The sequence below is a fragment of the Perna viridis genome, chromosome 12, assembly GCF_037379345.1.
Source record: "Perna viridis isolate PV_CMFRI_1.1 ecotype Kerala chromosome 12, ASM3737934v1, whole genome shotgun sequence".
Classification (NCBI taxonomy): Eukaryota; Metazoa; Mollusca; class Bivalvia; order Mytilida; family Mytilidae; genus Perna; species Perna viridis.
The window spans coordinates 28,511,306-28,536,343 of NC_142456.1; the positions used below are offsets into that span (position 1 = coordinate 28,511,306).

The window sequence follows — 25,038 nt, forward strand, 5'->3', positions numbered from 1 at the left end:
TCTGATCAAATTCTTTACTGTAAAACATTGTATCATATAACAATACATGATAAAACAGCAATCTAAAGAGCAACACACTTGTCAATACTTCAATACAGATATAACAACAAAACAATTTATTTAAATGATGAAGTGATATTATCAATGATAAGAAATTTAACAGCAATGGGAGTTTCATTAAAAATTTCCAAACAATTAAGTAGCACTACAGCTAAGAATCATGCAAAATGTGATTCATGGGTAAAAAGCCTACATATTTTTATTTTTGATATTTTGTTTAAAATGTCATGGTAAACAGAAATAAACATGTGGTTTTTCATATAACCAGTACTCTTAGGAGATAAAAAATATATAGAATGCACTGTACATTTAAAAATTAAGGGAGATAACTCTGTAAATGGTGCTCAAATACAATAGAATCTACTGTATTTTCAATGTCAATTATCTCCTAAGAGCAGCCAGATTTGAATGAATAATTACAAATTTCATAGTATAGACCAATAAAATAACTTAATTACAAAAATTAAAATATGTAGCCTTTTTTGGGGTGTATCACATTTTACAGATTTTGCATGATTCTCACAAAGACAGCTACTTAAAGTGGTAATTTCTGAAATTTTGTAAATCCAAATTATTAGCTGTGACAACCCAGTGAATGAAAGATATGTGCATAGGTGGATATAAGAAGGAGCCCAAAGGTCTGGCTTCCCCTTTATGCCTGAGAATTTATGTTGATTATAAAGAAAACATTGAAAATCACCATAGTGCCCCCTCCCAAACCCCTTTAAGTAATTTCTGGACATACCACTGATGTGTTTCAATATTCAATATTCAATAAAAAGAAATGCATATTAGTGAGTAGTAATAACAAACAGTACTTCAGTGATAAAAAAAAAACAAGAACATGAATTCTCAGTAATTTCTTGTTTTGAGCTGTGACAGTACAGTGAATGAAAGTGAATAATAATCTTCTTAGCTACAAAGAAATACAGATGTTACTATACAATAAAATGTCTAGTGGAGCACAGCTAAATGACCACAGAGGTTGAACAGATGAGGCAAATATTCAGACACGAAAAAATATAATTAGAAAGAGCTTACATTAATTATTAAAAAAAAATCCATTTCAACAAAGTTTCAAGAAGATTGCTTGAAGCATTTTGAAGTTATTGTGCAATTACGGAAAATCACTTTTTATGAATGAAGTTCAAAATCTCGAAAACAGGAAATACAAAATTCATAACAACTGAAGAGGGAGCTTTCTGGAAACCCTTAAATCACCCCATTTTTGTACTAATAAAATCCTATAACTCGAAAATGAAAAAACAAATTTATAAAAATCAAAATGGTGCTCCTATCAATAGAAAGTAATAATTCACTAAAGTTTCACAAATCTTTGGTCGCAGTATTTTTTAGTTTTTGTGTGAACGACAGTCAGACAGACATTGGTATACCATAATAAGTCCCATCTAGACAGACAGGTGTATTAAAACTAAACAAATGATTCTATAGTAAATGACTATGACAAACCAAGATTAGAGTGGTTCGTGAAGTAAGAGCCTTAATTCATTTGTATATTTTGGCAATATGCATGACTATTCAAAGATATTACTTCCTGTTCACATAAAAACATTTTAACTACCAGTACTTTTTTGGTTTTTTTTTTTCGTTAAGTGTTTTCATTGTTAAGCTTTAAATGAAAAAAAAAAGGAAACTGAAAGTTATTATTAAAAAATTATTTAACAAAAACCTTTTTGATTTGCCATAACACAAAGTCTGTTTTAAAACAAATTAACTAATAGACCAACTGTGAAACCTAGAAGTATTAACCAGCCCTAATGGTTCTTTATTCCCAGCTGTTTTTAATACATGTATATGAACCTTTATGTGGATAGAAAAACATATGGAAGATCATTGCATTATTAATACAGTTGCATAAATGCAATGGAAAATTTTTCTTATGTCATATCATGCATACCACTTAATCAATTCACGAAATTCTCAAGTTGTAAAAATGACATTTCATTATGAGAGTTGTGGTGAGCAGTCCTCCGACACTTGGGTTGTGAATAAGATTCCTATTGGTCCTCACTGTCATACCACTCCTGAGTTCTGACGAATTAAATGGCCTAAAAATAAAATAACAATATTAATAGAGTGTAAAGTAACGTCTTTATCAAATAAATGCAAAATAAAATTGCAGTTTTGTAATTTTATACCAATTTGTAATTTAATTTTAGTAATATTGAGAAAAATCCAACTTCATTCATACTGAAAATACCAGACTGCCTGTTGACAGCCTATTTTATTAATTCTGAATTGGCAGTACAATTTGCATATCATAAGTCAGTAAGAACTTACAAAATGATTTGTCACATCAATTTTTTTTAATAATCAAATGTAAAAAATTGTGCAACTTTGTATAACTGGCAAAGGTTGAACAGTTGGGGTAAGTTTGAACACAACATTCAAGTTTGATAACGCCAAGAAAATGTTCGACACAGCAGAAGTTCCTGACATGGAAGGTAAGTTAAATAGAATTTTAAGTAAGCAATTAGACATTTCCCTCATATGAACTAAATAAAATACTTCACTTGGTGCTGCTTGATATGACTACAGAGGTCAGACAATGAAAAGTTGGGGCAAGTATGAACACACCATTCAAGCTTGTTACAGCTCTGAATTTTGATTAGTGTTTTAAAAATATTTGACCCGGGATAAGAATTTGATAAGAATTAAAGTGGCCCCTTATTCATAAATGGTTCAGGTTACAACCACCAGAATCAATTAAAAGCCTTCATTTGTGGTGCAAATTCACTGAGATCCATCCACTTTCAGTAAAATTATTGTTACTGAATCCTTCTGGCCCTCATTCTACAGCAGTTCATGTTACAACACCCATTATCAATCCCAGCCTTTTTTTTTGTGGTATGGCACCTTGTGGTATTATTTCATTAAGATCCATTCATTTACAGTCCAGTTATTGTCTGGATATATCAAGAAATTGATCGTTTTTGGACTCTTTTTGGCCCCTAATTTCTAATCCCTTGAATCAATCCTAGCCTTCTTTTTGTATTATTGCACCTTGTGGTATACTTTCATAAAGATCCATTCATTTTTTTCATAAATTATTGCCTGGAAATAATGAAAATGCTTGTTTTGGACCTTTTTTGGTCCCTTGTTCTTAATAATTGAAGTGACAACCCCAAAAATCAATCCTAGCCTTCCTTTTGTAGTTTGGCAACTTGTGATACAATTTCAAAGAGATCCTTTCACTAATAGTCAAGTTAAAGTCCATAAATCATTAAAATGCTTGTTAATGATCCTTTTGGCCCCTTATTTCTATTCATTTCAAGTGACAACCCCAAATCCAATTCCAGCCTTCCTTTTGTGGTACAACACCTCATGGTTTAATTTAATAAAGATCCATTTCAATCAAATTGTTGTCCTGAAACCAAATTGTGTATGGATACTGACAAAAAAAATTCAGTCATAAACAACTGTGAGCAAACCCTCACTTAGCAATACCCAAAACTCACCTCCACTGTAATCATACAGCAAACCCCAAAAAGTTATTAAGAAGGGAAAAAATACAAGGTGCTCAATGGCATCATTGTGATGAAGAATGTGTGAAAGTTTCATCTAATTCCATTCAGTGGTTGCAGAAGAGTTGTAGATTTGAAGATGCCACCACCTTTGTAAACAAACAACTAAATTAATATTTGCATCCGGAAACAAAGATGGGAAAATTAAAAAGGAGTTGTACAATGGAATCATGTGATAAAGAATGAGTGAAAGTTCCAGTACACGATATATAAACAGACAACAGACAAGATGGTTCCTATAAAATTCATAAACATGTGTATCTTGAATATTTACCTGTGTAGATATACAATAAAAAAAATATGTTCCAATTGACTATTACATTTGTTCTCACTTGTTTGTAAAATTTAAAATATTTGATTTCTTTACACACAGCATTAAATAATCTTATCAAACTAGAATAGAACATATTTGACTGAATCATCAATATTAAAAAGTATTATGACTCCTAAAATTTAGCATAAGACATATTGAATTGTGACATAAATAATCATTTTTAATACCGTAACTGAACTAATTAAAAAGTCTTGTTCATTACATGTACTGGTTACCTACTTTGTAACGGTAATCTAATGGGTTCACATATACTCGTTACCTACTTTGTAACAGTAACCTAATAGGTTCACATGTACTGGTTACTTACTTTGTAACAGTAATACAGTGAAACTTCTCCAAACCTGCAACCACTGGGACAAGAGGAAATGGCCAGTTTATAGGGGTGCCTGGTTTTGTGAAAAATAGCCATGCATTCTAAGAGCTGTTTCTATTAATGTGTTCTATAACACTACACCTTGTCAGTTTGTTGGTCGAGACATGTTTAATGCCAATTCAAATCTTTGGGCCTTTTTTACATTTCAAAACTTGCATCATTTGTAAATGATTTGATTTTACACATGGTACTGCCAACAAAATAATGTTCACGGTTTTGACAGAATATGTATTAAAGATCAAAGGGTTATTGATGGTAATTAATCATTTTTATTGTTTTCGTAAATTACCTGTCAACAAAGTATAATAATTTCACCCCTTTGTTGCTTTGGCATAGGTCACATTAATTGACAGTCAAAAGATCGTAAAGACAATACTATTAAATTACCCCAATTGACTGACGTGTGTACACACCAATTAACACCCAACCAGTGACAAAATGTACTGTATGGATTAAATTTGTTTTTTTTAAACTACTGTCCCCTTCAATTATCACCTGTCCACTGGTGAAATGCAAACAGGTCAGTGAATGAATTATTAATTACCTAATATTAAGCAATCATTTACAGTTTTGTTGATACATTTATTACAGGTGAACAATAACTGGGCGGCCGGAATTGATAGGTTGTTTTTATTTGAAATATGTAACTAAAACTGTGAAAAACCGGCAGATGTACGGTTTTAGGGGGTGGCCAGTCTATTGAAGACAAAACACAGGTTTTAAGGTATATCGGCCGGGACTTTTGAAAACGGCCGGTTTGAAGGGAAGACTGGTTTTCTGAGGGTCTGGTTTACAGAAGTTTCACTGTATAATGGGTCAACATGTACTGGTTACCTACTTTGCAAAGGTAATCTAATAGGTTCATCATCTTGTAATGTGGCTTCATGTTGTTGATCTCTGAACTTGTATTGTATATATAATGATTTACTGACTCCAGGACATGGGTCATAAAAACCTGGTATATCAGCCTGAAATACGACAAAATAAAAAAACTAGTATATCAGCCTGAAATAAGACCAAATAAAAAACTAGTATATCAGCCTGAAATAATGAAAACCTGATGTATCAGCCTGAAATAAGACCAAATGAAAACCTAGTATATCGCCCTAAAATAAGACCAAATGAATACCTGGTATATCAACCTGAAATAAGACCAAATAAAAACCTAGTATATCAGCCTAAAATAAGACCAAATATAAAAACTAATATATCAGCCTGAAATAAGACCAAATGAAAACCTGGTATATCAGTCTGAAATAATGAAAACCTAGTACAAATGTATATCAGTCTGAAATAATGAAAACCTGGTATATCAGTCTGAAATAATGAAAACCTAGTATATCAGCCAGAATTAAGACCAAATGAAAACCTGGTATATCAGTCTGAAATAATGAAAACTTAGTATATCAGTCTGAAATAATGAAAACCTGGTATATCAGCCTGAAATAATGAAAACCTGGTATATCAGCCGGAATTAAGACCAAATGAAAACCTGGTATATCAGTCTGAAATAATGAAAACCTAGTATATCAGTCTGAAATAATGAAAACCTGGTATATCACTGATCCCTGACATCATTGAAGATATCAATCTGCTGAACACATAACTTAAAATTTATTTGAAAGAGTAATCAAGATAGCAGAAGTCAAAAGAACATATTCCAAGGTCAGGATAAAGACTATATTGTAGACAAGTAAAACAGACACACAACAAAGGACATGAAATAATCAAAATAATGTGCAAAGAAACAAAAGTAGACCCAGACTCCACAAAAAACTGGGAACATGACAAGGTGCACCAATAGGCTAGGTAAGGTGTCCTCTGCTTTTCTAGAAACACCCCCAAGTAGCTCATAAAATGTCAATACTAGGTTAGATGAAAGAGGAGAAAAAAGTGTGACAAATTACAATGAATTTTCAGAAAATCTACATAATAAAAAGGATAACCAATCGGTTATTGTGATTAACCAAAATATAATCACTTGAGCCTCCCTTACTCCTGGCATCTCTTGGCACTTTTGATCATATTTTGTTATTCACTCTTTCCAATTAATTATCCTATTGATATTTCAGTACAAAATACCGATCTACTACAAATTTGGGTATGCTGTACCAGCAAGTACATGAATGAGAAGAAAACATTTGTTCAATTGAACACATTGCTTTGCACCAAATATCTCCTCATGCTCTTTCTCTGATGTGTCATATTTTGCAATAAACCCAGAAGGAAATTTGAATTATGAAGATTACTTAAGATCCTAAATGCTGCATATTTGGAAAAAAGCATCACATCATAATGTTAGGTATTTAAATTTCCAGTTAAATTTAATAATACCCACTACCTATTACAAGACAAACTCTCAACCACTGGACTAAACAAGTAAAATTATTGATTAGATGAAGAAACTCTGGCCATAGAAGGCCAGTAACTACTAAAGAGATGTTCGACTACTTAGACTCTTGAAGAATTTTGTAGGCCTTCCCATAAAGATCAATAAATCAATCTAAAATTTCTTTCCAACTGTCTTTTTTTTTTTTGTTTTTTGTTGAAAACTTTACTTTATCTGAGCTAATTCATTTATCACTAGAAGGGAGGTTGCCTTTTTCCCACTAAAGAGAAAAGAAAACTCATATTTTCAGCTGTGCCAGATTTCCTGATCTCACCAACAGGTTGAGACAGAACAAGGCACTTTCCTGTACAAAAAATGGCACAATTGAATAAAGAGTAAAGAATCATATCTTACCAATATGTGTTTAAAACTTCAATTTAGATGAAAGGAAAGTTAACATTATTCATACTAGGCTCGGATATACAGTATGCTCCCATAAATACAGCACACTTTTTTCAACTTTTTCTTTGCTCCAGGAGGGGGTGCTCAGTATACACCAAAACAATGAGTTTCTTGATTTTTTTCTGGAGACAAACTTTTCGGAACCAAAGCTGTCAACGAAAGATAAGATCGGGCCATTTTGTATTTTTGAGAACAGTTTTATGTGAGATAATCAAACAAAGTTTTATTGCCAAATAGTTGTTTTATCCATCAAAGCTGTTTTCTTCCATTTCAAAGTTTGTACAAAAAACCACAACTGGCTTCTTATTTTTCTTTCAATACATAAGAAATACTTTTACTTAAAAGATTAATGATGAAAGGAGAAACATTTCAGGGAATTTACCGGAATCCTTTCAACTTCATGTGGCTTTCTGCTGATGATTTTTCCTCGCTTCCCAGAAACTCAACTTTTTTCGTCGACCTCCTTTGCCTAGAAGGGGGTGCACGGTATACATGAATGCACGAAATACATGGAAGAATATGGTAGTACCAGTATGATGCACATAGGACGTAATGGTATCCAAATTCTTTGCAGCTGAGTAACTCCTGTTAATGTGTGTACTAACCTTGGTTTTACTCTCAGGCAGTTGAAGTTGTGAATCTTTTACTAGAACTTGGATAGGAATTGTTACATTGATACATTCATCTTCAGACAGCTCACTACAATTTATACAATAATTACAAACAATGGATTAGTTTCTTAATAAATAATGATTACTTGATAAAACAAACTCAACAGCTAGAATCTTGGTTTCCTTGATTACTCAACAGCTACACATAGGCTTAAGATTATCTGTTCCTCAGTTTAAAGCAATATCAGATAACCTTTTGAAAGCAGTGTAAACAATTTATTTAGCCTAGTCAAATGCTATATTACATTGTAAACAAAAGGAACCAAGTAACGGTGGACTTTCATTTATTCAACAATGTTCTTTTTTGGCTTATCTGAACCGAGATCTTAAATATCCAACAAACAATAATATTCATGGAAAGTCACTATAACAATATATAAATGATGTACAAGTTGTATCCCTGATTATACAATATTCAATTGTGTGTCTTACTAATGAACTTATTTACACAAATATTTTTCTTAAATCTTTCATTACAAGCACAACAATCTGATCTCCGATATGGTTCTATTCATATTCAAGTACTTTTACAAAATTTATTACGTTAAACAAGTTTTTTTTTCTAATTTTCGACCAAGTTTTGTGCAAGTCAGCCATTTGGTTTCTCATTCAATGTGCTATCCTACTTAGTTTACTATTCAGATGTAGGTGGCCATTCTCTACGGAGTCTCTGATAAATCAATATCTAACATTTGAAGTGGTTGTACAATTTCATTCCTGACAAATCTACATTGGTGGCAATATTAAAAAACTCATCATTTAATCAAGGTACTAACTTCTTGTTCTTTCATATTTCTAAACCACTCCAATTGATTGTTAGTTTACACACATTTAAGTTTATCTACATTAAACATTCATTCTTTCTTATTTGTTAACTAATTAAAAACTGTGGTCCAATCTAGAAATTTATAGCCATTGAGATCCCAAATGTCTATAAATTCTTTCCAAAAATTTTAGGAGAAAAGTGACCTCCCATGCTCAATTCTAAAGTAGTTTGCATCCACAAGAGGTATGAAATTTGATCTACCATAGAACAGGTTATTTTTCGCTGGGCCAAATTTCGTGATTTGCCCTATTAAAATACGGATATTAAATTTTCATGGTCTTTTATTTTTGCCTCCATAGATATGGTCTACGGAACATGACTTTTATTTTTGTGATTACCCTAGCCTTGCAATTATAGCAAAATTTAGGACCAAAACTTAAAGCAAGGGTTTTCTATACAAATCATTTCAAGTGACTAATGAACAATTGGACAGTATGACAGATTTGAATGATAAAAGGACATTTAAAACCAGTAAAACAAACCTACCCTTCTGACAACAACCTTCCATACACAGCTTTTGTTATAATAAGTCCGCCTCTTTTAACCTCGGCTTCAATAATTCTGTCAACAGTCTCTAACATAAGGTCAATCTGTTAATGATTACAAAGGTACATGTTGCATTAGTATGAAAACTCATTCTAAGAATCTTTATAATTCAAATAAAACTTCATTCTTGCAGTATGTACAACCATTATCATAATAAAGATCTTTCTTAAATATTGATAAGTTCTTGACAGAAAATAACACAAAATTATCAAGAAATAAAATTGTACGTATAATATTTTAGCCATGTACTATCCCTACTTTACTAAGGACAAAGTTTAACATACAGCTGCCTCTGCTTCCTGTTTCTGGTTAGCCATTTCATCTGCATTGTCTTTCTTCTTCTTCTCAATATCTCTACAATAACCAATGAAAATCATTTCAATATGAGCATACATCATGACATACAAGCTCTAATACCAAAAACATTTTTTTTAAGTTTACTTCTGTCTCTTTTTGTCAAAATCTTTGCAATTTGATACCACCTTTGTGATACAAGATGATTTTCCAAGTGAAAGAATGACTAAGTGTATCACGTCTTGACTACATATCTTCTTGAAGAACTACTTATGTTTACAACTGTTTTGATGTGATATACAATAAGGTGTATCCAGGCCCCACATGCCCTCCTGTTTTTTGGAAAAAATTAGATGAATAAGGGTAACAACAAAATTAACAAACACTAATCCAATTCATAATCAAGTCAAGTCCAAAATAAATCTGGCAAAATAGGATATTACACCACTGGAGCAGCTGGTACCACAATGAAAGCTAATTACTAAAGCGTGATATTGCATGCCCCTCTTTGGTCAGTCAAAGCAACCTCCCATTCTTCAATTCCTGTAAGCACCCCTGGTATTTTGATACATTATGTATGTAATGTGTTTATTCAATATCAATTCTTCTTGAATAGGAAAATAAATCGGTATTCAATATTTTGAAACAAAATCTAAAATAAATCTGAAAACAGGTGTTTGCACTTTTCATTCAGGATAAACTACACATTGATATTTTTTAACTATATGCACAATATCTAGATGTAAAAATACATATAATAAAGATTGAACTTATTAAAATTTGAGTAATAGTACAATCATGTGAATTAGTGGACAGCAGGATACTATGCTGTGAAAGTATTATTGTTTGTGGGGTATCAATTATTGTGGTTTTCGTGGGTTTGGTAAATCATGAAATTTGGTTCCCAACAAAAAGGAAATTTCCCATTCGTTTGTATGATAGAGTTGTCAAATCCACAAATTCAAAAATCTTCAATTTTTTTCCCTAAACCACAAAAATTGTAACCCACAAATAAAAGTACTTTAAAAAGTAATATGTCAATCAGATGATGGATGAATAAAACAATAATGGTACATTTGTACTACAATCTGATGTAGACTTACTCTTCTTCTTGTTCCTTAAGGTAAGGTGTTACTATCAGTTTACGTACAGCAAAATATACAACAGCTGGTATAAATGTTCCGTAAAATACCACTTCAGGCATGATTTCTTCTGAAAGTTTGATAGGGAATACAAATGTCTGTTGGCCTCTTAACAATCTGAAATTTATGACAAGCAGAGCATTAAATTTCTGTAACATGGTTCATGTGCAGGTAATGAACTTTTTAAAAGCTATCTATTTCATCATTTTTTATAATGATATACATAGAGTTCAATTAAAGAAAAATTAATGTAAACATATAATTTGCTGCTAACCAGGTCATTTTGTGTTTTTCTCTTTCATATTGTTGTAAAATACATATGTGCAAGAAATAAAACTGATCTGTTGAGTATTTATAGAAAAAAAAAGTTATTTTACAGCGAGTTTTTTTCTTGAACAGAAAAAAAATCCAGTAATTTTGATTTTTATAAATACTGATCATGCTTTGCAGGGCACAGCATGATTTGACTGCAGAGGCGTAATCCTGAGCAATCGGGACATGCATGAACACTTCATTCAAGCTTGATACAGCTTTGAAAATTTTGATTGGAAATAAATATTTGACACAGAAAGAGAATTTGACCAGAATTGCAATGGCCCCTTATTCCTCAATAAGGACAATTCCTAAAGTCAACCCAAGCTTTCCTTTTGGGATATGGCATCTTTGGCACAATATCAAAGAAGATCCATTTACTTTCAATCAGGTTTTTATCTGTACATCAGGGAAATTCTTGTTCCCAGCCCCTTTTTGGCCCTTAATTCCTTATCAGTTCAAGTCAAAACACACAAAATTACCTTGTATCACAATTTCAAAGGATCCATTCACTGAAAGTTATTCACTAATATGACTAGTTTCTTAATTTTTTAAAATAAACAAAGCCTATGTGTTGCACAAAATGTTGGTCATTTGTTTATCACTTTTTTTTATCATAGCTGTGGTCTAAAGAGCTTTGAAGCAAGTCATATTAGATTAACCACAACTAAATCACAATAAAGCATGACTATAATGCTCAGAATAATCATGTGCAAAAATATTACTTACTTGACTCTGAGCATAACACCATAAGGTATGCCTATAATCATGGTAGCACCTAACCAACTAAATTGGGTGATTTTCTTCTCTACTCCATACTCTAAATACAAACCTGTTGTTCCAAATCTATTAAAAACATAAATTTAAAAACAATTCATATGTTCATTTTTCATGTAAGAATTCAAATAAAAGATTAGTAAAAGATTAACAACTCTTATACTGCAGGAAAGAAAAGCATCCAAAAAGCTGTTGAAGCTTGATGTCTGCAACATTTCTAAGACTTACTTAATCTATTCAATATTTTAAATTGATAAAGCTTAATAAAAAACAAGTACTATCTTAAAAAAAAAAGACAGCCAACACAGTAAAATTTTGTTCTTTTTTAAGTTTCTACATTTCTTTCAAGAAAATAACACAGGGCACGCAATTTCAAATTTTCGATTGTTTTTTCGAACACAATTTCAAAATTTTGATACAGTTTTTTTGAACGCCACTAAATTAGCAGTATCTGACCAATGGGGAATCATAATTGCGATCAGGTGATTTGCGTTTCCATAGAAGAGCGTCATTAAAGGTCAAAGGGAAAAAAGCAAAACTATACTGACTGCGGCAAAAAAACAAGCATAACAGATTGAAGTATTATTTTGATGATTACTTTCGTGAATTATAATTATACTTACTTGGCAGGTACCCTTGCTTTGGTGAATTATAATTATACCTATATGGCAGTGACCCTCACCTTGGTGAATTATAATTATATTTACTTGGCAGCGACCCTTGCTGTGGTGAATTATAATTATACTTACTTGGCAGCGAGTCTCGCTGTGGTGAATTATAAATATACTTACTTGGCAGCGATCCTCACTTTGGTGAATTATAATTATACTTACTTGGCAGCGACCCTAGCTTTGGCATTATGAGAAGTAAATGACCTAGATAAGCTTGTTTTAATGAAAGACAGAGGTATTCCCAGCTGAAAGTAGAATAAGCACAGTTAAATAATCATTTGCTTATGATATGCACATCCCTACCCTTTTAGTGGTTAGAGTCCCATAAATTGTAATTCATGTAAGAAAACTAATCGTTACAAGGTTCTCATAGTATGCATAGTCTCCTACTGGCTGTAAAATGAAAATAGAAGACCTAAAGCTGTGACAAAAAATTACAAGTTCAAAAACCAAATTCTCCAAAATCATTTGACCAGATCAAAATTCAAACTGGAAATATAACTTATAAGTCAATATTGCAAAAGATTACTATAACTGATCTCTTTCAATGAAATGAAATTTACCTGGAAAGACATTGAGATGTTAAACTTCTGATTGTCATATATCAACATTGTAGTCATCGATGAGGAGAGTCCGCCATTAAATATTAATCTTCCCTGTAAGTTTCTGTCTAACTGGAATGTTAATACTAGAAAAAAAAATAAACAAAAGGCATAAAAAATGTACTGAACAATAGTCATGGCTAGTTAACATTGATTCAGTGGTAGAAATTTGGATAATGGACTACAGAATTGCACTGTAATTATAAAGCCTTTATAGACTTATTACTGTAATTGTACTTTATACCCTACCCCTTATATAAATCAAGTTTTCACTGGACAAGTGATGTCACACAGTGATGGTGTATAATCCATACACTGCTACCGGTAGCCTCATATTTTTTTACCATGAGAGTTATGTCCCTTTTGTTCACAATTATGTTGTCTGGAAAATATTTTGCCCAGACAACAAATGAAGAGATAAAAAACAAGCATCTGAAGCTTAAGGCAGAAGATACACTGAAGGCAAATAAACAAGACTGCTACACATATCCGTATGTCTTCTTCCACCACAAAAAAAGTTTAAGTCCAAGGACTCCTAAAATTTGTTAAATCAAAACAGCAGGGCAATAAGATGACTTACAATCCTACAAAATTTAAACAAAATCTGTTTTTAATAAGATTTTTCAATAAATATTTTCTCAAAGGCAACAGTGGCATCTCAAGAAGTCAGAAAGTCTTACTAGCTCTTGAAATACATTAACAACTGAGAAATATAAATACCATATGTAGGGGAAGCTTGTATATTACTGCATAATTAAGGGAAAATTACAATTTTAAAATCAAAATGGTCTCATTTGTCATATTTTTTTTGTACTGAGATGGCTACTGTTGCAAAATCAAGATGAAGGTTTAAAAATGACCCTGACATGGAGGTAATGCATTTTCACATTATCAATAGAAAAAAAGAACAGATATGGTAAAATGTAATAATAGCACCAGCTGTAACCCAAAGACAAAATACTTTACACTTTCAGAAATCACCAAAATGTCTTCAACAATTGTAAACATACTTTTAAATTTGCTCTGAAAGGTTCAAACAAAAAAGTAATAAGAACAAAGACAATTCTTCAAAATCAAATGTAGAAGTAATACGTGTATAATGAAACAAAGACACATTAACATCTCAATTACATGTAGGTACCACGTTCATAGAAGAATATATCTATTTTATGTAACTTACTTGAAGACACTCCAGGTCTGATGCCGCCATTAGCTACAGCAGCTGAAACTGTTCCTACACAGAAACTACAAAACAATATACATATCTAGATATAATCAGGTACATGTATGGCAACCACTTTTAGATACATGTTTAGGTGTTAATAATTGTGATGTACTAGCTAAAACATGTAGTAAAATGTCTACAATGATTATTTTTCATGACAAAATATACAGAAACACGAACACCAAAATCTTCAAATCTAGAATTACATTCATACACACATATTTTGAAACAAAAACTGCAGTGAAAACAAGGATCTTACAGATAAATACAACATACTTTCTAAACATCCTTGTTAATATATTTTGTACAATTCAACTTAAATTTATATGTTTGTTTGTTTGTTGGGGTTTAACGTACGAGCAGCAATATTTCAGCTATATTCAGACGATGAACATGAAATTGATAATAAAATGAACATGAAATGATGATGAAATGAAAAAGGGATGGGACACAAGGACAACGAGGTTGACAAATTTTGATTGCCACTGGAAATAGGGAGAGGTGGGTAGGGTCGGGAAATGTAGCCTCCTGTGCAAAGCCCTATGGTTCCTACCCCGGGAGAATACCACAGTAGGGTTCTTTACGTGTGAGGAACGTGGCATCTTTCCCAACACGGTGCACCACTATGGTTTGCGGTCAGGTTTTCCGTATTATAGCCTGACAACCCCAGCATGTAACACACCAGGGGTATCCCATTCCACCACCTGAGGCACACATCCCAGTTGCTCTGTGGGCAGAGCGTCCTAGCCCCCAGCTAGGGTTCTGAGCACTATTAGTCGCCTTTTACGACAAGCTTAGCGCTGCTGCAGGCCTATTCTTTTAACCCCTGGACCTGCACTGGGCACTTAAATTTATAAAATGAGAACTTTTTTACCATCTAATTATCAGTGAAGTCTAATGAACCATTCAATAAATGTCTTACCATCTTCTGTTTATTTGATAAAATGCTCTCAACCCACATGCCATGCCATTACCAACTGAAAGTTCAAACTGAAAGTACATAAAATATGAGAACAATTAATACAAGTTAGAAACAGCACCAAGAATTGCACTTGTAAACATATTTCTTTTCATACATTTATTAAGTCATTGAAAAAAGGAGGATAGCTGAAAGGGGCGGATTAAGATAGGTATATGGTTGTCTATTAAAAAAATAATAATAATTAAGCATACTGGATCAAGATACTGTAAATATTTTTTTTCCCTTATTTATGAACTGCATATTTTAATTTCAATCAATTTAAAGACTACTTTCACTTTGAGTTCACTTCTCTTACCAATTGCTGCAGATCTATCTATTACCTATTCCGCTTGGTTGGATGTATATTGTCAGCCTCGCATGCAATTCTCGGTATGAAAGGATGTTTACAGGAGCAAAGTGTGATTTATCATATTTACATGGAAAACCTTTTTGTAAGGATATCAACGTATATTCTATATCGTCAATGAATAATTATTCTTTCTGTTAACATTTTATTCAAATATTCAGAAAAACAAACATACTGGCATTATATTTCTGGTTTCACACAGAAAAGTTTTTGTATCATGAAAATTATTTTTGCAATAAATTATCTATAGCAATTACATTATCTACAGTATCAGTTAATATAAATATGGTAAAAGTATCACACATGATTTTGCTAATTGCCCCCCCCCCAAAAAAAGTAGGAAATTGAGAACAAAATGGGAATTAGGGGGTAAGGTCTAGAAAAATACTGTTTTCTGTATGTTCAGTCAAATCTCTCTTACTTTTGATACTGAAATTTCTATTTAAATAAGAAGAAAATCATGTCTGAGTATTTATACTCTCTTAGTGGCCTTACTTCATTCCAACCTTTAGCTGACCAGAGACGTCTCCAAACTGTTGTGAACATACCATTACCATTACCATTCTGCGACGACAGACTACCAACCAGCCGTACTGTATCTTTTCGTGTAAGTGGACATTCTACTGTCTGTGTCAAAGCCATGCTACTGACTTCTACTCCACCAATACCTGAACTGAAAATTAAATTAAAACCACTATGAACAAGATTTCCGTCTCAAATGAGACATTCATTGGTAAAGTATTCTTGGATATCTTTAGAGCAACAAAGTTTTGAAAGGAAAATTAACATTTCACTGGTAAAGTATATATTTCATATTTGACCTTACATTGGAAAAAACGTGATTGTGTACATCATAAGCAGTAGTTGTTTCCCAGCATTGTGAAATTCAATCACCAAATTTAATTATCGCCCTACCTGTATTCTTCATCATATCTATCAAACACATCTGTAGCATTAATTCCAACTGATACTGTACCCTAATAACATAAGGAATTACAATACATATCTAATAAAGAAAACTACGAAGAGTTGTGGATGAAAATAATTCTTTCATTATTTTTGAACTTCCAGCTAAAAAAACATCATATTTATTCTAAATAATCTATTGATTGAAAACATGTATGTTTCTAAAAAAAAATATATCATTTCTCTTTACTCAAGTACAATTTGAGTCATTGACACTATTCATATTAGAGTAAAAAATATACTGCACAGTGATAAAGCTTGTAAAATTTGTAGTGTGTTAAATGCAATGTAAACACCTCAAGTTAGAGCTATTTATCGAATTCTGAGATTGATTATAGACAAGAACATAGGCCAATCTAATCTCTGATTAAAAGTTAATTTAAGCAAGTTCCCTACCCTTGGGTTTGTCATCTGATGAAGTTTCCTATCTTCTTGTTCTTGCTGAAGTCTGTCCAGCTCAGCAATTATTTCAGCAGCAGATTTTGTTCTGGTTATAAGCTAGCAAATACATATGTAAATATTTAAACAGAAATCAATACACAATGTGGATTCTATAACAACCTTTTTTTAAAACCTGTAAAAACTTGACATATTTATATCAGAATTAGAAAAGTTGTGTAATGCGAACTCTTTTTTCCATTGTTTTTCTTACAGTTATTACTAGTATGTCAATAATATCGAAAAATACATTTCTGTACATCATACTATAGAGATGTTGGTCATTAACATGTCCTTGTGTAGTTGTATTAGTTTGTTTTTTGAAGAATTGTTATTGCTCTGTTGCAGAGGATTTTATTACTTTTGTTGTCTGGGCTTTTCAGAGCTTACTTAAAGGCGTGTTTACACTGGTTGTAAAGCTGAAGAATTTACTGTTTTGGATTTAGGTCATACGCTGGTGCATTAGTTGCACTTCACTATTTCTGTTTTTTTTTCACTAACCTCCATTCCTTCTACTTCTAGCCCTTTAGCACCACATCTATCATAAATAACTCTCTGATTTGGATCTATTAAAACTGCAAATGAACGAGGATACATACATTGTGTTAAACAATCGATTTCTTAGCCCAATCAATTGTTTTGTTTTGTCTCCTACATGTACATAACAGATTGAAAAAATATGTGAGCATTTTTATATCATTATAAACAATACAGACAGTGTTGTATGTATCAAAAATCAAAGTTAACAAAATTACTTGCTGTTCAGAATTTGGACATGTATATAATTATACTAGAAGAAATGATGAGGAGAAAGCATTAAGAACTTAAATTTTATTTTCGGATAAAGATCCTCCTATGGTATTGGTTGCTACTGACAGCACTGTTGAGAAATTACTTCTTGAAGCATGTGTACAGCATATCAAAAACTTGCAATATCTATATGACATATTTTTGTATCTGGTATACTCATGATACAAGTATACAATATTAGAGAGGCAAATTAGTTTGTTCATATAGAACTGTTTCTACCTCCGTGTGCCTTCTTGATTTTAGTGAACATAAGCTCAGCATGTTTCTTCTTTTTAGGATCTACATGTTTATCTGGATGAAATATTTTGCTTAGTCTACGAAAAGCTCCATTGATGTCTTCAGTACTTGCCTAAAATTACAGAATGAATGAAAGTGAATAACTAATGATATAAAATGTTTATTCAAAAATGACTTTATGTTCTATTCTACACAAAGAGATGGAACCACTTTCTGGCTTGCAACAGTCTCAAGTTTAGACATTTGATCAGAATTGTGGACAAACAGTTCAGTTTATTCATTGTAAAATATATGCAGGCTTTACAGTATATTGTATATATTAAAAGATTCAAATAAACAGCCACTTTGTAAAGTATGAAACGATCAGAATTATTTGCTTCAAAGGACACAGATGTAAAATCCAGAATAGCAATTATCGACACAATATCCAAGATACAACTCTTGATTTAACTAAGTAATAAAATGTTCAACATAGCATATGTTTTAAATAGTATGAAAGTGGTCAAAAATTTGCAATTTGATATTTGTACATACATGTAGTTTAAGGTAATGCTTGTTTTTGCCCCTTCCTAAATGGTTAGGGCCCAATAAATCATACAAAACTTTCTTTTGTGATCTGAAACCTTGTAGTACAATTTCATATAGATCCATGCACTCTTATTCAACTTTCCATTCATGTAATTTTTTCTGCATAATGTTGGCAAAATTAAGTAGACCTATTATTTGGTGCACCATCTGTATGTTATGATGATGTAAGGGCCATATTTATATGTCTGTATTCAACATGACCATAATGGCAATCACAATTTAAAGGGGCTATTTTTTTTCATGAAGGAAATTTCCAGCCAAAAAGAGAAAATGGCCCATGGAACCTTGCTTTACCAACCCCCAGATATCAAATGTTTTACATTCAGGCACCTCACACAATTTTTTTTAACAAGTTGGCTGTCCTGTCACATACAAGTATTTATGATTTCCAGAACAAAATGTACCAGGTACAAGTAGTAGAAGTACATGTAAATTCATTGGAATGATGAGGTTAAAGAGGCAAAACAAAAGGTTGTCAAAATGCACAGACTTTTCAAAGACTGAAGTACTCCTCATAATGTTAACTCAATAGTTGATGCCAAGAGTGAATTTGAAATATGCAAGGACAATGCACAAGAAGCAAGGTCAACAACCCTATGCGAATTTGTTGGATCAGGAAAAACACCAAAAGAGAGATATGGAGCAGTCAAAAACTTACCAAAAAGTGATATGATAACAAAGTATTGCCTTTCATTTCGCAAAATGGAGCAGTTATTTTTGATGAACTAGAAATGTAAAGAATCAAGGATGCATTATTTTTAGGAAAACACCTGGATCTCAAACAGTTTGATAAAACTTTTTACAATGAAATTACACAGGAATACACAACTATCTCACTGGAAAGGGATAATAAAGAAATGGAACAGGGTATTTTTTATCAAAGCATAACTATGGAGGAACAAGAAGGCTCAATATTTAGATTAAAGACGGAAACGGCTCCAGGACCAGATGTATTTTCACCAGAACTTTTTTACAATGAAGGAAAGGAATTTTTAAATAAGTCAAATGTGAATTTTATCAAGAAACCATTCAAGCTCACATACAATAACACATCATCACAAGGGCCAATCAGTCTTACGAGCGTTATATCAAAATTTATGGAGAGAATAATTCTATTCAGATTGGAGGAATACATGGAAAGATACAACATCACTGATAACAAAGAAAAAGGTTTTAGAAAGTATGGGTCGACAGTCAACGCTTTAATGTCATTTGTCCAATCAATTTATGGAAGTTTTTAACAAGAAAATGGATACACTTGTTTTGTTTATAGACTTTGAAAAAGCTTACGACAGTGTTTGGAGGGAGCAATTACTAGTGGAACTTAACAGGTATAGAGTAAAAGGCAAATTATGGAAATGGATTGATGTATTCCTTAATAAATGTCAAGCTAAAATAACTATTAACAAGACATAAGGATCTGAATTCCAAACACACACAGGACTACCTCAGGGATCAGCTTTATCACCTCAATATACATGTATTCATAGCAGACACATTAGCAGAAAATGTATTAATGGAAAAGTTTAAGTTTGCTGATGATGCCACCATTTGGCATAAAAATGATATTGATCGTATACATCTTTGGAGTAGACAATGGAGGATGAAAAAACATGTATGTGTGGAAAAAAAACAGATACTTTATATTTGGTAAAACTACCAACAAGGATCTATCTGTATGTTTGAAGATAGGAACAAAAAACCTGAAGCCAAACAAGATACTGAAAATATTGGGTGTTACACTTGATACAAAACTGACATTCAATGCCTATATAGACAACATTCAAAAGAAAGCAAAAAGATCACTTGGAATACTGAGATAGATTAAAGGGTTATCCAAGGTTCTAACAAAAAGATTAATTGAATTATACCAATCTCTATTATTTTCCATTAAAATTATGCTAGCTGCACTTGGCAAATCTGTAATTCAACATCCCTGGATAAACTGAATGAGATACAAAGACATGGACTAGCTTTACACGTTTAAACATGCCATCAACTCCCAGTCTGGGGGTACTGCAAGTAATTGGTGGAGTATTGCCACTGGAGTTGAGGAGAGAGGAAATCGCAATAAGTAAATTGGCAAAAATTGCTTCAAACAAAACCACAGTACCATGAGAACTGGAAAACTGAGATCATTCCAGAAGCATATGCATCACCAATAGCGAAAAAATTATGTTAATAGCAATTGAACTGGACAAAGAAACATCAATAAATGTTGATAACATTGAACAACAATTGGAAATCCACCTGAATATTTGACAACATTGGGAAGCTTAAAAAAAACATAAGGACCAAAGAACAAATTAATGAAGGTAAAATGATCAGTCGGAGTAAAATTAAAAATTGCCATCAAATACTGCCATTGCTTTTACTGATAGTTCATGTATGTGGAACCTGGACCCGGCAGATCAGGGGCCATTATTTAATAGAATAATGAACTGAAAATAATTCAACATCCTGTATCAAACAGAGGATCCATCCTACTTGCAGAATTTGTTGAAATTAAGCTTGTATTAGAGAAAATTGACAGTTACGGGCTCGATGAACCAAATCAACATATCTTCAGACAGCCAATCATACGTTGGAATAATCACTCTAAATTGGAATTCAGACAATTACAGACAAACAAGTCATGAAATCAAAACAAGCAAAAAGAAATTGGATGATAAAGGCATATTGGTAAAAGTTAACTGAGCTCCAGGTCATGCAGACATCCAAGACAACGAAGAGGCAGATTGACTAGATAAAACAGCTCCCAAAGATGCAGAAAAGAGCAACTTAGCATCAACAGTTAAAACCAAACCAGATTTAATTCATGCCGCTAGGACATCAGTAATGATCAAATGGCAGAAGCAATGGGACATGAGTGAAGTGGGAAGGAAATACTATATTTTTAATATTGTAATTATCTTTTTTTTTTCATTTTTCGACACCACCCACCTGCATGTACTATAGTACAAGAGTGTATACTTAACTACAAAATTGCAGTTGATAAGTACATAGGGTCTCTCGTGAAAAAAATCAAAACTTCAATAAAAAATGTAATTTTTTCAGCAAATATGGTATAGAACTTGGTAGGTGTGACATGCACGATTTGAAAGTCATTACAAATGGTTGAAGGGCAGTACTCCATAGTACCACTGAATCTCCAACTATTTGTATGACACATCATCCGGACCCCAACCTAACATATCAATATCCAAATAAAAAGGAGGAGGGTTGAAGGGTCACAGGAAATTCAGACTATTTTTTGCAATATATGAAGTTTTGGGAGAAGTCTTCACCAGTTGATTTTTCCCTCAGCATTTTAAATTGTTTCTTCATAATGACCTTATTTCTTCTTTCATTATAGGGTGGATGTGATGCTGTGTGAAACACAGGCCACGCTGAGCCATTAGTTCTATGATATTGTCATCATAATTATACTCTTCTTATAAAATTTTCTTTACAATCAGCACTATGGTAAGATGGGTTCATAATGTTTAATTTTTTTTTCATAGATCTAGTTAGTTATTGGGAATATCAAAAGGTCAGCTTAAATTTACACCTCTTTTAACCTTCAAACTTAATATCCTGACAAAAAATAAGTCAATATTGCGTAAGATTCTTAAAGACCTGTATGCACTTAAAATCTCTGCTCATTAACATTCCCAAAAGTGAAAAAATATAACAGTCATTTTCAAAGAGAGATTGATATTTACAGAACGAGGAAGATTTAAGACAGCATAATAGTCTTCTGCTGCAAGACCATCATCCATGGACGCAGCCATTATATTACTGGTTCACGTTATCTTAACTTTAGACGTGGTTCCAGAGTAAAAAGGCCAAGATTTGGGACGTTGATGAAGTTAATAAAACTAAGAGATGTGAGTTATAAACTTTTTGTTTTTATTAAAGATGCCACTAATGTTATCCATTTAGGTTACTCGGTTGCATGTTCAGGTTAACTCTAACTCAGGCTCTCAGTGCTTCTGTTAGGTCAACGGTTAAATTCATATTGGATGTCCTCCTCTATACTAGAATGAATCATCTGATAATGATTTACTATTTTATAATTTAGTGTGAACCACACTTACTGAATATCTTGAAGTAACCTTTAAATAACTTTCTTATGATATTGACCTTATGCATCTCATTTAATTTTTTTTCCATTTGGATAATAAAGACTGCAAAAAACAGTTGTATATTACGTTTATTTTGTACATATGTTCTTCGAGATGTCTTCACTTACCTGTGATTTGGTTTTGGTTGGCAAAAAATCCATTGAGTGGCATGGGGCATTAACTTGAAATTATCATAACTTTTTCATTTTTTAAGATAATTGAAAAATTCTTTTGGTTCTCTATATACTGTCAATAAAACTCTTTTTATCCATGGAATTTATAGATAGATATTCAGTAATTACACTACATGAGCATAAAATTTGAAAAAGTAATTTTATATGAAAATAGAGGGTTACATATAAATATCATTTTTAAATTCATTTTTCAAGAAAAAGAGTTATAAATTTACTTACAAAATACAAATTATTTTGTCTAAATGAAATATTTTACAGAACCAAAATTGGATATGAAATTACAAAGTGATAAAGTTTTGAAAATTAGGATTCTAATAATGAAATTTTCAGTTGTTTATTTAGTTGTCTATCTGCCAACCAATTTGACACTTAATGCAAATTAGTGAATATGACATCACTAATGATATTGGTGAACTCTCCTATAGGTTACAGACCACCAATTCAACCAATGAGCATTCGGAACGTACGCAAAAATAGTCCTACGCAAAAATTACCCCTGTTCCTCATAGTGCTGTGAAAAAAGTTCTCATCTTATTTAAAAAATTGAAACAGTTTCTGAAAGGAAAAACATTTCTGTACATTTTATAGGTGCATTTTGCTTCTTGTGATGTGAAGCCTAATCTCCATAATGATTTTTAAATATACCCCTATCTTGTGAAAACACTGGGATTTCCCATGCTATTTATAGACCCTTCACTTCCGGTGACCAGTACTGCACTGCAAGTCTGCTAACCCCACATGCCATTCTGAGGATTGTGAGCTGACATATGTAGAATCTTGCTGATATATAGTCATCTGCAGGTTAAAGTTAAGGTAAAGTCCAGAGAAGCCATTGAATATTGTGAAATTAGCATAGAAGCCTATGGGAAGTGGAATTAGTGGTTTTTAGCCTATAGTAAGTCAATTGAGCATTTTTAAAAAAAAAAAGAAAGCATAATTAAAAGGCATTGCAAAGCAACTACATCATGATTACATAAACAAATATACATATTTATTTTGCATTTCATTATTTGTTATTTAATCATAAATTTTCTGATACCATTGGTAAATTAAAAATGATAATTGTGAACAGGTAATCATTTTTCACTTAATTAGTAACTAGTATGTGATCATATTAAATTTGTTGTTGTTGATGATTTAATTTAAATCAAGGAGTGTATAATCAAGGGAGAAGTCACTTGTAATAATCTATATAGAACACTGCTTTTGCTATTTGGCTGTTTAATAGCCAATTTTCTCAAATTTCTCTGTTGAAAATAGGGAAATTTTGCTAAGGGTGTTTGTAAAAACCACTGGATGGCTTAAGCAAATAAGAGAATAGCCATTTGATTCTGAATGGGGTGGGGCAGGGCTGGCAAACCTATTTGGGTCACAATTTTACTGGAAAGAAGATTCATTTTAAGAATAGTTTGGACAAGAATATCTATTTTCATTTACACTGTAATCTAGGTTGAGGTTAGAAATTTTATTTCCTAGGTGATGTAGCTCAGAATATTTGTCTTTTCTCATCCTGTTTAAGGAAGCAGTTTCATCAGTTTAACAAAATAAGGTACATTTATTATATACACCTTTATTGTGCATATTTATGCCTCTATTTACAAGTATATAAACATATATATTGCTTATACAAAATGTACTAAAGCTTCATGTATGCATATATAGCAATAACAATTACATTCAGTTTTAAGGTGTAGATCAACATGTTTATAAATCAATATGTGCATAAATGGAAATGTATGCATATATCCAAATGACATGACTGACTATTAATGAATGGCCCAACCAAAAGGATTTTATTCTTATCCTGTTGTCTTTGATAAAAAATAATGTTTTTAACTTTGAAAGAAAATTTTACTTGAATGTTGATTGACATTGTACTGTATCATAGACTCATAATTATACCTCTGCTACAAAGGATGGGTGGGATACTGTTTTACCCTTGTTCTTTTTTATTTCTGAATGTTGGGTATATCAAGTACCCAAGATCAAAGGACAACTGATTATATGTCATTGTCTTTCGCTTTTCATGTGGAAAGGCACTTAATTCAGTTCATCAACATTTCAGATATTTTTTTTCCCTTTTTCTGTTTCTATATGCCCCCCTGCTTGTTAATTTGCATTTAGAATTAACTAACTTATTGTCCAAGTCCTTACTACTATTTGTGATACAGATGTTGTTTATAGATTTACCTTAGATGAATC

The 25,038-nt window shown here is 32.1% G+C and overlaps 2 protein-coding genes across 9 annotated transcripts in view; one reads left to right on the top strand and one right to left on the bottom strand.

Moving 5' to 3' along the window:
- Nucleotides 1-22,343, bottom strand: LOC148601920 (dnaJ homolog subfamily C member 11-like). 2 transcript variants are annotated; one of them, XM_088554934.1, is made up of 17 exons: nucleotides 22,241-22,343; nucleotides 17,931-18,060; nucleotides 17,403-17,476; nucleotides 16,860-16,961; nucleotides 16,413-16,474; nucleotides 15,993-16,170; nucleotides 15,092-15,159; nucleotides 14,125-14,189; nucleotides 12,906-13,030; nucleotides 12,505-12,587; nucleotides 11,624-11,740; nucleotides 10,544-10,699; nucleotides 9,431-9,500; nucleotides 9,087-9,190; nucleotides 7,709-7,802; nucleotides 5,151-5,280; nucleotides 1-2,129 (listed from the first exon to the last, which is right to left on the bottom strand). In XM_088554934.1, the coding sequence occupies exons 1-17, from the start codon at nucleotides 22,307-22,309 to the stop codon at nucleotides 2,095-2,097; spliced, it is 1,662 nt and encodes a 553-aa protein (XP_088411060.1). In that variant the 5' UTR covers nucleotides 22,310-22,343; the 3' UTR covers nucleotides 1-2,094. The 2 variants fall into 2 exon arrangements, with proteins under 2 accessions (XP_088411060.1, XP_088411061.1); XM_088554935.1 differs by lacking the exons at nucleotides 1-2,129; nucleotides 5,151-5,280 and adding an exon at nucleotides 5,696-5,752.
- LOC148601921 (dnaJ homolog subfamily C member 28-like) overlaps nucleotides 22,266-25,038 on the top strand; it is a 26,064-nt gene continuing 23,291 nt past the window's right edge. For 4 of the 7 annotated variants that reach the window (XM_088554936.1, XM_088554940.1, XM_088554942.1 and 1 more), the window contains exons 1-2: nucleotides 22,280-22,405; nucleotides 24,313-24,385. Coding sequence is in view for 1 of the 7 variants with exons in the window: in XM_088554941.1 (XP_088411067.1) it covers nucleotides 22,404-22,405 (2 nt within the window). In the remaining 6 variants the exon portion in view is untranslated. Of the gene's footprint in view, nucleotides 22,406-23,712; nucleotides 23,732-24,312; nucleotides 24,386-25,038 lie in introns of those variants that run through there. The other 3 variants (XM_088554937.1, XM_088554941.1, XM_088554938.1) reach the window with 3 other exon arrangements.